The sequence below is a fragment of the Musa acuminata genome, chromosome BXJ3-1 (assembly GCF_036884655.1).
Source record: "Musa acuminata AAA Group cultivar baxijiao chromosome BXJ3-1, Cavendish_Baxijiao_AAA, whole genome shotgun sequence".
NCBI classification, from domain to species: domain Eukaryota; kingdom Viridiplantae; phylum Streptophyta; class Magnoliopsida; order Zingiberales; family Musaceae; genus Musa; species Musa acuminata.
Genome location: NC_088349.1, coordinates 3796996 through 3810813, shown reverse-complemented (window position 1 = coordinate 3810813; position 13818 = coordinate 3796996). Strand labels below are relative to the sequence as shown.

Below are 13818 nucleotides of genomic sequence, written 5' to 3'. Positions count from 1 at the left end.
AAAAATTATCTAATAATCGATGCAAAATGGAGTTTGATAGGGTACATTTGGTATCTTATTATATTAATTAATGCATGCACGGGCTAATTACAAATTACTTCCACACCTTTTTATTATTTTGATGCTAAAATTTAAAAATATTATATTAAAATCTTTATAATTATAAAAATAAAATATCTAATTTCATTTACCTTAACGTTATTAGTTTTATTAATGGAAACACAAAACCGATAAGCAAAACGATAATTTCAACATCAAAATTATATTTTCAGTGGTGAAGGAGAATGATATTGTTAGAGCCGCGGATGACTATTGTGCATGAGGAGGGAAAACGATAACACTAGATGAGACAAAGAGAGAAGAGAAAGAAAACGATACAAATGTCAACACTTCGCATCTGTGTCGATGTTGATGCAAATGTGCGCTGCTTTGGATCTACATTGGTATTACATCCGCGTCGTCCTCTTCCTCTTTTACCATCGCTCTTCCTCCTCATCCATAATAATCATCCACATTCCCAAACAATGTCGTTGTTTGTCACCATAAAAAAATATAACTAGATTATTAAAATTATATTTTTATCTAAATTATATTTTTATCCATTATTTCATACTTCTATCGATAAAATCAATGACATTAAAATAAATAAAATTATATATTTCATTTTTTATAATTATAAAAATTTTATTATAGATTTTTTAAGTCTATAGACCGTAATGGTAAAGAGATCTAAATACAAAAAATAATTTATAATTAACCATACACCAATATATACTGAATGAGATGTTCGTTGCATTTTGACATCAATATGACTAGAAGGATAAGCCATTAAGTAAATGCATTTGGTGACCAAAATTCATACACAAAGCTTGAATTTTTCTCGTGCAATCAAGTTGACCACATCACAAGATACACAAACTAACATAGTTTGGAAATATATGTAAATATACATATAAATACATGCATGACCTGATTTGAGATAGTTTCTACCAATACAGACACATGCATACCTTCCCCTTTGGGGCTGCCCCTTTCGACAGCTACCACGCTTCCACGATAGTAGAGATGGCATGATGCTTCTCCTGTCTCTCCACGATAGGTGGAGGAGGGGTTACTGGTGGCCGACGTCAAGATCTGGCTGCGGCGCTACACTACTTGATCCGATCTCGATCCCTTCTCAGCTCTCTCTGTAGAGATATGCTCTAAGAATGTTAAAGTACAAGTTCTCAAAACACATGGCAAGTCAGGCACTGTTCTTGTATACATTATGGCTTCAAGAGGAGTCCTCAGAGTGGCCTCCTCTGTGGATGATGGCGATTCCTAGGATGGGATCATGATATTGAAGACATGGATAAGGAGTTCTCGTGTCTGTCACCTACACCTACAACAGGAACAATACACCTTTTGCAGATATAGAACTGGATTTGCTGCCAAATCTTGTTATCAATAGTTAGAAGTCTTACTGGCTAAACCAGCAAACATCTTATCATAATCTATATTAACATTGTCTTGACAGCACCTGACTTGAATCGTATTCTATGATGCAAACTTACTTTATTTGCAGCACGTTGTTCTCCAACCCAGTGATGTTGGTGAGCTGTGAAATCCGTGTTCCGCCATGTTTCACTGCAAGTTGGTACAGATAAATCTAGTTAGAACTAGAAGTTGGGCTGATGAGAACGATGGTGACTGTGATTCTCGAAAGCTTTGTTGTATGAGTTGAACGGATCTACCTGAAGGGTTCCATGTGTTGAAGGAATGATTGACTGCCCTCAACTGATCCAGAGGCACAACAAGCTCTGCACGTACATGTGGTTTGGAAGGCTAAGAAATAATCTGTGAACAAGCTTCAAATCAGAGATGAAACTGCGACCACTACTCATAAAGAACAAGAATTCATAAGGTTTTTCCAATCATTTGATAGTTGATCCATAAAACAACTATTTGCAGCAAAAATGTGGAAGTACAATGCTTACGCTTGTGGTAATATACTAATATTTATTGCAATCTCATTTTGCAGGCACATCAATTTAGCTATGTGGCCAGGTTGATGACAATTCCATAATAACTAGAACAGTGACATGCTAGGTATTTGCTTCAAGGATCAGCCAATCTGATGTTAATAGGACCAAAATACTTTTAGCATAGCGATTCCTTCAGGTGACTACAACTTATGATGGATATTGGAAATGGATGCCAAGGAATCTGATCATGAGAAACTTCAGCTAGTCTCAGATTTACAAAAAATTATGATATAACTTCTTGACTAAATTAATCTTGAACAGACTCAGAAACTTAAGATTTAATTGCTGAAGGACATCCAGATTGGAAGACAATGGATTGTTACCTGAACATGTTTGGGAGATCAAAAGATAGCAGTACTCAGTGCATCTGCTCGAACACAGCTCTGAGGAACCTCAGAATACTCGTATGTGAAGAATGTTTGACTTCCAAACCCCTTGATTATGATACTGCAGGCCACCATAATGAACCCAGGAGGCTGAATGAGTTAGTTTCAGAGACTCTATAGGACATATTATCACCCACAAATATGTAAAGATACCTTTTCCTTGAAATATATAACAAAATTGTGACCGCGGTAAATGTCACAAGTAGTTTCAATTTTTTTATGAATAACAAATATAGAATTTCACAAGGAAAAAAGAAGTTAGTAACTTGCAAAACCAAATCCATTCTAAGGCAAACCTAATCAAGTAATTATTGGTGAAATCATTAACACAGGGAATAAAATGAGTGCAACCACATTTTGGGCCATTTGTGGCTATTTAAAAGAAAAATTTACATCTCCCTGACTACCATGTGCAAGTCAAACTAAAAGATAATTTACAGTTGGAAAGACAAAAACAAGTTCTCAGATATGGGATGCTTATGACTTATTATGTGACCTTCAGAACAAGCCTATTTCTGAAGAACTGAGAGACAGATGATTAGGATTCTAATTAGCAAGAACAAAGACCTTTAAGAAGCCTATTGCTAATAATTAGAGAACATATGGATGCATCTAGCAAGTCAAAACCTTTTGATGTTGAAGAATTTCCTACTAACTGTCCTCTACATATTGATTATAATGACTGATTTTATTTTGACGCACCTCATTAATAATAAATAATTAAATATACAAATTGTATGAAGAATTCAATAACTTAAATGATCTCACCAATCCGAAAGTATTAGAAAATCTTAACCATTGTTTCACAGTCACCTAATTGCCCAATGAGTTCAGCTAAAAGAACCATAACGAGACCTTTTCCAAGTCTAAAGCTGTTATTTTAAGTAGCGCCATCAATAAGCTTAGATAAGATATGGTGTTACTATGGTAAATGAAAACTAAACAACATATATGATATTATATATGACAATGTCAGATTTTTTTTTTTCGAGTGTTAGAATAAATAGTTGCTTTGATTGATTAATAATAAACAATAATAACTAATGAGCTAACATACCTAACTTGTTCATAATGAAATTATATTTTTTTATCAAATTAATCAGTTAAGAATAAAGAGAAAATAACAGCAAGAAATTTGAGAAACAAAATAAGATCATTCTATTAAATATTAATATTATTAATAACTGATGCTTAATAAAAAAAATACATACACAAACAATCTCCATCCCTATAACAAGCAATTCAAGGTATCTGCACTTCATAAACTTTGGAGTTAATTTCTTTTTCCTTTTTGCAAAATCAAGTCAATTACAAAAAATTAAATGTCGAATTAAAAGAATATTAAGCAGAAAATATGTGATTATAGGATATACTATAATCCATGAAGATGAAGTGGAGATTATAGTGCTTACTACATTATAATGCTTACTGCTTGATGTTGCCTTTGACAAATAGTCCAAGTCCAATCATGGTGACATGTATAATATAGCTGTCTTCACTTCCACAATGATCAACATCACAATGCAAGCTAGGAAGAGGTAAACAGGAAACTACACTTATTGTACTACCAACTTCAATTTGTCCTCAATGACAAGTGTTTCCCTTACTGCACTTCAGTAAGAAAAAATTTCTTTCATGCATTATTTTAGGTCAATCAGAACTTAAAAGGAAGGAGACATGATTATTTATAAATCCTGCTTGCTTCTGAAATTTGAAAAGATTAATACTTTAAAATGTAGGAGAAAAGTTTTCAACAGTACAACACTTCACTCTTGTATTAGATAGATACGTTAAAATGCAACTATGCCGGATTTTTCGAGTTTTAAACTGCAACTATAATACTTCGCTCTTGTATTGGATAAACATTTTAAAGTTTAGAACCATGCAGGATTTTTCACAACAGCACTTGGAAAAAGATATATCTGAAACTTTTGCAAATGATTACTAAAGGAAAGGACATGTATACTTCAAAGAGTTCTACCTATACAATCACAAAGGTAGCATCAACAAATACAATAGAGTATGGAATTGCAACCTTTGGGATTTTTTCCACCATCAACCTTTAAATTAGGGAATACAACTAGGCAAACTAAGAGGAATTGCATTTACCAATTTCAGAAGCATCAACTTATCATGTGGTTCTTTTATCTATAAGTTAACACCTGAAAGTGTAATTTCTCTACTGACTGATTTAAAAGATTGCATAACCATCCAGAAAACCTTTTAAGTATGGAATCTTATTAATAGTTGCCTCTAGAAAGAAAAGATTGTATATACCACATAACTTCATAACTGCTAAAAATTGTCATTTGTTATCAAAAACTAACAAGGTCACCTAGCTCTGTAACTTCGCAATTCATAGACTAATATTTTATCAATATTCCAATAGGAGGAAATTATCCAAACAGATAATTAGAACTGGTGGCTACAACTGACATTTGTCATGCACAAATACTGATATTAAGTTTCCAAGCATGAAAATTTTAATTGTTAAGCAGAATCATGGAAAATGGAAAAAATTATTACAAAAAGCATTACCCTCTATTCTTTTTACTCCATTATTGTTGCACCAAATAGATAGCCATAAGAATATGAATACTGAGAAAAAGCAGCAGAATAGCCTTGTTATAGCATTACTGAGGAAGAACGAGAAGAATATTATTGTAAATCAACAAAGCTTTGCAAACCTTGTAGAAAGGAAGCATTAAAAAAGAAACAGAATGGCAACAAACGAATGAGATTGCTGAAGTAAGGTTGGGGAAAATCAGACACCAAGAACACATCAGAAAACCAAGACAAATGAACATGTATGACAGGCTAAACAAAGCCTGATTTTCACAGAAGATCAAGAATCACACATGTAAGTAGAACATCTTTGATGCAAACTCATTCAGACATATGATAAAGATACTCATTTATCCATTTGAATAGGTAATTTTACAGCATATAGATAAACAAGAAAAGGGATAGCAAGAAAAACGAGTAGAAATGTAAAAGCTCCTACAACTTACAACTTTAGTGGAAGATTCCTACATATGCAGGTGACCTATCACTGCAGTAATCTAACAAGAGAGCCAACTATCCGAAAGTGTTGGTCTTTGAATTCCAATCATGTATTTAGGCTCTGTTTGGTAGCTTCCATTTTTAATAAGAGATCTTTGATATCAACTTCCATCCGCATTTTCATGTTGAAAAACTCCCGGTGTGCCTTTTCAGCAGCTTGTAGATCTTCAAACTTTTGTCTACGCCTTTCCTCTAACACACCCAGTCGTAGTTTTTTAAGTCGACCATCGTAGTCTTCATCGATCTTAATATTCTTTGCTATCGCTATGTGTTTTAGGCTCTCCGCTTCTCTCCTTGCATCATCAGCACGTTCTTGGTACATTTTGCCCTCTGCTTGTTTGAACATTATGAGACTCTCCAGCTCATCACTAACTGGTTTCTTCTCAAGACGTAGCTCAATGTCCCTAGCTTTCTTACCAACCTGGTCACAGTCCATGCTTAAAACAAGACCTGCATTTGCAAGAAGGGAGGCCTTCTCTGGCAAGACAGATGGCAAGCAGTCTTTGCTTGAGCAAGCTATAGCATTGCAATGGCCAGCCTTATTTTTGGATGGCTCCTTGGGTGTGCAGAGGAAGCTGCCAATGTTAGATTCACTATCTGAAATAAAATTTGTAATGCATTAGAAAGATTCTGCCTATTAGTAAAACGGCCAGATTTGGATACATAAAGATAACGTTTGCCACACAAATGTTGGCAAACCTACATGGCAGATAAAATGTATTTCCAAAATTAAATCAAGTATAAATTGGTATGTGGTTTATATGTGTGGAAAGAGAAAAAAATAGCTCAGATAAGCAATAATTCTGGAGAATGACTTCAATTGCAGAAGCTAGAAGTTAGATCAACACTGCCGGAACTAAAGGGGCCCTATCACTCCGATATTCAGTTGGCCAACATGTGTAAGAGTTTGAGACTAACATAAATAGTGCTTAACTAAAATAATGAGAAGACAACAGCATCACTGCTTAGGCCAAATTTAAAGGTCCTAATGCTACATTAAGTTTAAAAAGATTCAACCATTGTTTAACAAAAATATAGAACAGTATAAATACAGAGTTAAGATATCTCTATAATAGGCACACTTCTATGTTACACTCAAAGAAATTACCACATTGCCAATCATTGGCCATATAATACCCATAATAAAAATGGTAACGCTTTACCATGAAGGAGTAACAAACCCAACTTTCAAATCCATTATGTTGCAACAAGAAAGTAGCAACCAGTCAAGATGAGTATCCTGTGAAGGACCATAAAACAATATATTACTTTTAATAGCATAGCCAGCCTGGTCACCATATCATTGCCCACACACCTCCACATCGGCTCCCTCATGTGACCACACTTGTACCTTAGCTGTAGATGAAGGAGGCAAGCTGGGAAAATCTCCGGGTATACAGTACCAAGCACACCATTGGCCCCAGCCCATGATTCTCATATAAGCTTATAGCTCTCCCAAAGTTAGGAATGACCCAATTCTTAGGCCCGGTTGTAAGGTACCATCTGACTATCCAGAATTCACGGTATGGCCTGATTCCGATGTGATATGCCTAATTCGTAATACTATCATCCTTGGCTGATCTAATCTTGTCCCCTTTTGACCTTATCACCACAAATCAATTGGAATCCACCAAAATCAATAAGTCAATCTTGGCCAACTCTGATTTTACAACCTTGAACAAAGAAAAAAAAGAGAGGTGGAATTGGCATAAAACAGTGACCATGGTTTTAAATACTGTCCAATACCAGCATTGCAAAGTTGTCAGACTGGGATGCTACTAAAATATTGAGCAATATACCAATGTACCATATAGTATCACTTTTAAAAATAATAAAAATAAAAATGAATGATGTACTAAATGATACCGAGCTATATGTTCTTGATCAGATATTCATTTACTGGTTGGTAAATATCACCTGGAATGGTACATACTAACCAATATTTACGGATCCATCAAAGTGTCAATATTTAACATATACCTTGATACCAGTACAAATATCATTTTTTTTAATTACTTTTGTCCATATAGTGGTACAAGTCACAATAAGAGTTCCAAACTAATCTCACAGGTTACCAAAACCAGCATGGAATAATTATTTAAATCCCTGGCCTAAGCCAAACTTTTTCTGGTAAAGACAACTTCATAAATATGAGTATGCACGTGTTGCAACAGATCACAATGTTATCCTTAAGTTACAGGAGGTATGGTCAACACTGAGGCCATAGATGTTGAAATTTTAAACTATAGTATGTGTGAAGTAAATTAGTAGGTGACAAACTAAAATTGACCTAGGACAATATATGAAGGTTATATAAGTGTATTGGATTTGCACCATCAAAGACAAAATACTGGAACTATAATATTGTAACTGAAAATCAATTTACCAGAAAGGAATGTCAAAATGTGAATAACAACTTCAGAATGATTAACTTTCTTCTCCAGATTCAGCAGCATCTTATGGACCAATTCATGTAATCTTTTACCCCGTCTATCATTACTGGTGGAAAAGATCCTTCTGACATATTGAAGCTCCTTAGCAAGAGTCTCTGCTTTCCAATCCTTGGCGCAGGTTTGAAAAACCTCCTTAAAAAAACCAAACATCTCCGAAGGATGGTGACAAGAAACACAGTGAAATTGCATCTCACTAATCCCTTCCCCTGAGGCACTACTTCCATTTCTAATATGAGAATAACGTAATCCGCAGTCTGTGTGACACCAATGGAGGCATACATCACAACCAACCCAACTACAAGTATTTGATGCATTATCAAATTTGGAACACACACAACACATGCAAGCACTGCAAAAGCCAGTTTTCTCTATGCAAACTTTGCAATCACAATCATCCACTGGCAAGGAACTCCGACAAGCAAGATTCCTGCACTTCAAGTTCAGGAAGATCTCAACCAAACTGGAGGATGACAAATTAGATGTTCCCTGAATAAAATCAGGAAGACCTGTTTTTATTGCCACCAGGATCTGTAGTAGGACTTGAGGACAGTTGATTAATGTATCCATCGTCATGTCAGACCTCCTTTGAAGCTCCTCCTGAAATTCATACAGCTGCCTTCTTTTATTTGTATTAGCCAGCATCTCCGAAATGGATTCCCTCAAGTATGCTACTGAATGATCTGTCATTTCCTGAAGCATTCTTCCAGTCAGATATAAAGGTTCTACCACAATTTTAGAGAGAATTTTCTCCATGACACAAGAACCATTAAGTACAAGCTGCTCGCTATCCTGTTGCTCGGTCCTACACACAATGCTGCTACTTCTCTCCCCAGCGAGCAGCTTCTTATCCTTGTTAAGTTGAGATGTCATATCATGAGTACCATGGCTGTTCATCAGGGACATCTGTCTTGAAAGGCTTGAGTGCTGGACTAAGCCACTGGACTTTGACTGATGATCGGCATTCATGATATGATGTGAATCATGTGCAGAATTACCATTCATAAGTACCCTTTGGAAGAAAGAGCTAGATCCTTTCCTTCTAGAGTCATTTGAAGCCTGAGCCTGCCATATCAGACCACCAGAAACCTGATCCATTCCTTGTAATATAGGATGGCTACCAACAGAGTGCTCACAATTGTCCAACGAATTTTGAGTGAGAGAACAACTGGGATTATGAACGAAGGGTTGAGAGCTTGTAAATGACATGGAAGTTTCAAATCCATCTGAATTTGTTCTGAATGAGGATGGAAAAGACTGGATGCTCCTAGCACAGCTTGGGATTTCAGGTTTTGGCTTTGACTGTTTTGAAGAATGATCCAATAAACCACCTGGCAGAGCAAGAGAGAGATCAAGAGGTTCAATTTTGAGTTTCTCATCTGCAAGAGCGTGGGGGACAAGCGTACTTGAGCTTGCTTTATCAGACTGGCTAATGTCAGATCTGAAAATCAACTCGAGGTCTCTTCCACTAGGGCCCTCCATGGCACAATCATCTTCTACAAGATCCCCTTTAGTTAAGAGAGAAATTGCGAGCCCCTTACCTTTTCCCTTGTAGTTCTCCCTGTTCTGGCGGTTACTCATAAGCGCCAGCGTCACTAGCTCATGGTTAGTCTCACAAGTAACTTCCTTAATTTGATCTAACAAGCTAACAGCACCCTTTGGTTGAGTCTCAAGATCAGTACCTCTTTGTTCTTTCTGCTCAACTTTAAGCCCTATGGCAGTTTCAAATCTTTCTTGAAAATTAACTTCAGTTTCCATACCTTGTTCATTACCCATCTCATGCTTCTCTTCGGTTTCAACTTTAGCTTCACTGGATTGGGCTTCTTCCTTACTCTCTGCTAACTTTTCTTCCTGCGAAGGGGAAATAATAGACGTCATCTCTTTCACTTCTTCCTCGACTGCCTGCTCGATTTCAACTATAGTTTCATTATGTTTGGCTTCTTCCTTATTCTCCACTAACTTCTCTTCATGCCAAGGGGAAATAGCAGATGTCATTTCTTTTGCTGCTTCTTCAATTGCCTGCTCTTCATCATTGCCTTCCAGTTTTTCCCCTTGAAACTGTGAGCACAAGGTTTCTTCTTTACAGACTTCCTGCTTCCCACAAAATTTAACTTCCACCTCGGTATCTCCAATAGAATCCTTAGTTGTTCCTTCACCTCCCCTCCTACTCTCAACCAGCTTGTTGACAGCAGCACACTTCTTTCCACAAAATTTATCCTCCAGTTCATTATTCCCATTAGTGCGCTTAGTTTTTTGCTCTCCTTCCCTGCTACTCTCACCGTCCCTGCTACTCTCACTCAACTCCTTAACAGCATCACATCGGTCATTGCTTACCTGGTCACTCATGTTTATTGGATAAGTTAACTTGCTACTCTCATCGAGCTCCTTCGTAGCATCACACTGTTCATTTTTTATCTCATCACTAGTATTTCCTGTGTCCATTATGACTTCTGTTAACTTTCCTTCTTCCTTTACAGCAAGAGAACCATTACCATGAATGTCCAACATCTTTCCACTTAATAAGATCTCCTTTGATACTTCTTCAGGAAGACTATTGTACTCTGGATTTCTGTCCTTGCAGTTCTTTGATTCCACTCCAGTTGCTGTCTTGCTACCCATGGAAGGTTCAGCTACAGGTTCTGCTTCTGACACCAGATCCGGTTCGAGCTCTCCCTCTTCCATCTCGCTACTGTTGCCACCTTCTCTGATTGACTTCACTGTCTTTACGGTCTTTGCCTCGACTCTTGTAGATCGCAGCCCACTCGAGGAGTCCTTGGACCTCACTTTCCCTCTATGATCATCTGGCGACGTAGCATGACTCCGTCTCCCCACTGAATCTGAATCAATCGACGGCGATTTCCGCACTTCCTCAACACTGAGCTCCTTCGAGCTTCTCGATCTCCACCACGACGAGCTACCATTCCCGTCCCTCCTCAACCGGTCCCTCTCCGACCTGAAACCCTTCGGGACGTCCCTTCTCAGCCCCGAGAAGCTCTCTGAACGGCGCATCAGGTCGCCCCCATACGAGACCCTCGGCGACGAGACCTGCATCATTCGATCACCACCAACCCTGTACCGACTGTGGCCCTTCCGCCAATCTAAGGACTCCAGCTCATGATCATAACGTCTCCGGGTGTGCCGTGCCGGCTCCCAGTCGTCGTCGAGCGACCGACCATAGGACGACGAGGAGGGCGCCACCTTCCGCGGACCCTCCGTCTTCGAGTAGGAGAGTCGCCGGTGCGACGACGACGACGAACGGTCGGGATCTTGATTCCTCCTCGGCCAGTCCTTGAAGCTCATCCTCCCGCCTATACCGTCATCGTCGTCGAAATCATCCCCGTACGAGGACGATCCCGGCCGCTTCATCGTCGACCAAGAAATCACGGGGAACCAAAGAAAAAGCAGCAACCTTTCTTGATCCAAGCAGCTAAAGGCGGTGGCCTTCCAAGACCCTAATTTCTCAAGACGAGAGGAAGGACACGGGGAGATCGAAACCCGAGAGAGAGTGGAGAAGGGAGGGAGGGTGCAGATCCAGCAGCGATGGAGGACGTTCTCGGCAGGCGGCGGAGGGGGCCTTGGTGAGGCTATCACGGTTAGCAGTATTACCACTGCTACCACCGCCACCTACAAAAGAGAGAGGAGTGGAGAAGAAGGCACGACGGTGCTCTCTCCATTTCGCTTTGGCTTATCAAAGCAGAGGCGTGTTAAGGAGGGCTTCTCTACCTCTTTCGCAAAGCCCCTTCCTGCATCAGTCAACCGAGTCATCAACGAGCGAACTCTCGCGTCTCCCTGCCGATGTCGTTTCCCTCTTTTCCTGCGAACCCCGACCCAGAGGCGGTGGCAGCGGCGTGACGTGGTGGGAGAATTTCCCGACGAAATTACCCACCTGCGTTTCCACTGGACGTTGAGGGTGGGACCCACAATTTCTCCAGTAAAAACGAAGGTAAATCGGACTCCAGAATCGCGAGCGTCTCCGTTTGACAAAATGATTTGTCAACTCAACACTCGCCACGTCGCGGAAGAAGACGTCCTCTCACACGTGTCAGAATACCATTCGTGGAGGTGACGTTGAGGATTGGGGGGTGGGCGTGGTTTGACCCCTGTGGACAGCGTTGCGTGGGAGGCGTTTGTGCCGATGGAGGGTTTGACTTTTTTTTTACTCACCCGTATATCTTCACGTCAAATCTAATAATGCCTAATAAATCGATGTTGACGTTGACATTACTGTATAAATCAATGTCTGATGGCTGAAGCGTGGAGACTAGAGTGGATGACGACAGGTGTTTTGTAATGGATAATGACATATTCAAGTGGTTGAGGAAAATTTTGGGACAGAAGAATACTAATTTCTCAAAGATGTTTAAGCACAAATGGAAATGAATAGGACGCTAAATTTCTATCGAAACTGAACCCTTTTTTTTTTTCTTCAAATTATACTTATTGTTTTTTCGAGTGACGAAATATATTATCGAAATTTTTATCAACTAAATATATTAAATAATATTTTTATATTCTTAATTTTTTATAAGTAAATCTGTTACATTACCTAATGCTTAGGATATAAAATATATGAATGATGATTCAAGCCTCCAATTAATTCGGTATATTACCATCATACGTTTAATGTATGAAAAATATGTGGATGAAATTTCAAATCCTCTATCTTTGATAAATTGATTTGGTACTCACCATCGGATCAACATTTAATAAGTTAGTTTTGTACATTATCATTAGATCAATATTTACGGTGTAAAAATATATAAGATAAAAACCTTTAGTAACTTATACTTAATATGATTAAATAATAAAATATTATTTAAATCTAATTTAATAAAATTGTCAATGTTAGTTCCGAAGATATATTATTTAACCCTCGAACATTTTTATTAAAACTGTTAAAAATTATTAATTGAGATTATATATATTTTACTATTTTCATCTATTACCTTGAGCGTCACATAGATTAAATCAAAAACACTTACACTCTTACTTGATATTTTAGCATTTTATGTAACTTTAGAAAGCTCCGTATACACCTTGATAGTTTATTATCCCTGTTATTCACATAAACCCGATCCACATAAGACTGATTGGGGCATTGTCATTTTTTTTTTCTAATACCTGTTTATATAACTATGGATGTTCAAATCGAATTGAAAATTTAAATTAAATATGAATCGAATTGATTTAATCAAAATCAGTTCATCAATAATTTAGTTTTGAAGGCTATAAATGATTCCAGTTTAGATGATACTCTTCGTTAATCGATTTAGATGAAAATAAACCAATTTTAATTTAAAAAAATACCAACTTAACAAAAAAAAACCCTAAAATCCCCTCCTATACCAGAGGAGTTCATCACACTTCCTTTATCTAAGCAATTTGTTCTCCTAGTCTCTTTCTTGGCCTTCTCTCTCGTCTTATATATCTGAACCTTAAATAAATATTTAAAAAATCAAAAGGGTAAATTTTATCATAAAATATTTAATGAACATTTGAAATATAATTTTAATAATCACATATTTAAATATAATTTATATCTATAATCTATCAAGCACTCAAAGCATACCATAAACATTTAGTCAAATTCCTTTCCTTAATTGCACATTGAAAATGTAAATGTATTTCAAAATATAACCATAATCCTTACCTTTTTTAAATATATTTTAATTTTTTTATTTTATTATATATATATAGTTGGATTAATTTTTAAAAATATTCTTTTTAATTATCTATTTTCAATTTTTTAATAGGATTTTTAAATATATAAAATATTCGAAACCACATACCTCTTTTTTTCTTTTTTCTCTATTGACTGATCGAATCAAGAAAATACTATAACACAGTAAAAAAATACTATACTATAATATTTTCCTCATATTATTTAAAATATAT

General features: G+C 37.0%; 1 protein-coding gene across 4 annotated transcripts; it reads right to left on the bottom strand.

The window, feature by feature from the left end:
• Nucleotides 1–828: 828 nt before the first annotated feature.
• LOC103987276 (protein OBERON 4) lies at nt 829–11740 on the bottom strand. Of its 4 annotated transcripts, XR_001979085.2 has the most exons (6): nt 7860–11740; nt 5422–6070; nt 2348–2471; nt 1734–1836; nt 1554–1626; nt 829–1381 (listed from the first exon to the last, which is right to left on the bottom strand). XR_001979085.2 is itself a non-coding variant. In XM_009405536.3 (2 exons), the coding sequence occupies exons 1-2, from the start codon at nt 11287–11289 to the stop codon at nt 5520–5522; spliced, it is 3981 nt and encodes a 1326-aa protein (XP_009403811.2). In that variant the 5' UTR covers nt 11290–11740; the 3' UTR covers nt 5308–5519. The 4 variants fall into 4 exon arrangements, 1 of the variants encoding a protein (XP_009403811.2); XR_671870.3 differs by having other exon boundaries at nt 829–1626; XR_001979087.2 differs by having other exon boundaries at nt 829–1626; nt 1734–1799.
• Between the last annotated feature and the right edge of the window lie 2078 nt (nt 11741–13818).

Coding starts and splice junctions, on each gene's coding strand:
- LOC103987276 (XM_009405536.3), bottom strand. CDS start 11,289: ATGAAGCGGCCGGGATCGTCCTCGTACGGGGATGATTTCGACGACGAT. Junction 6,071..7,859: donor CATTTTGACATTCCTTTCTG/GTAAATTGATTT, acceptor ATTTTATTTCAG/ATAGTGAATCTAACATTGGC.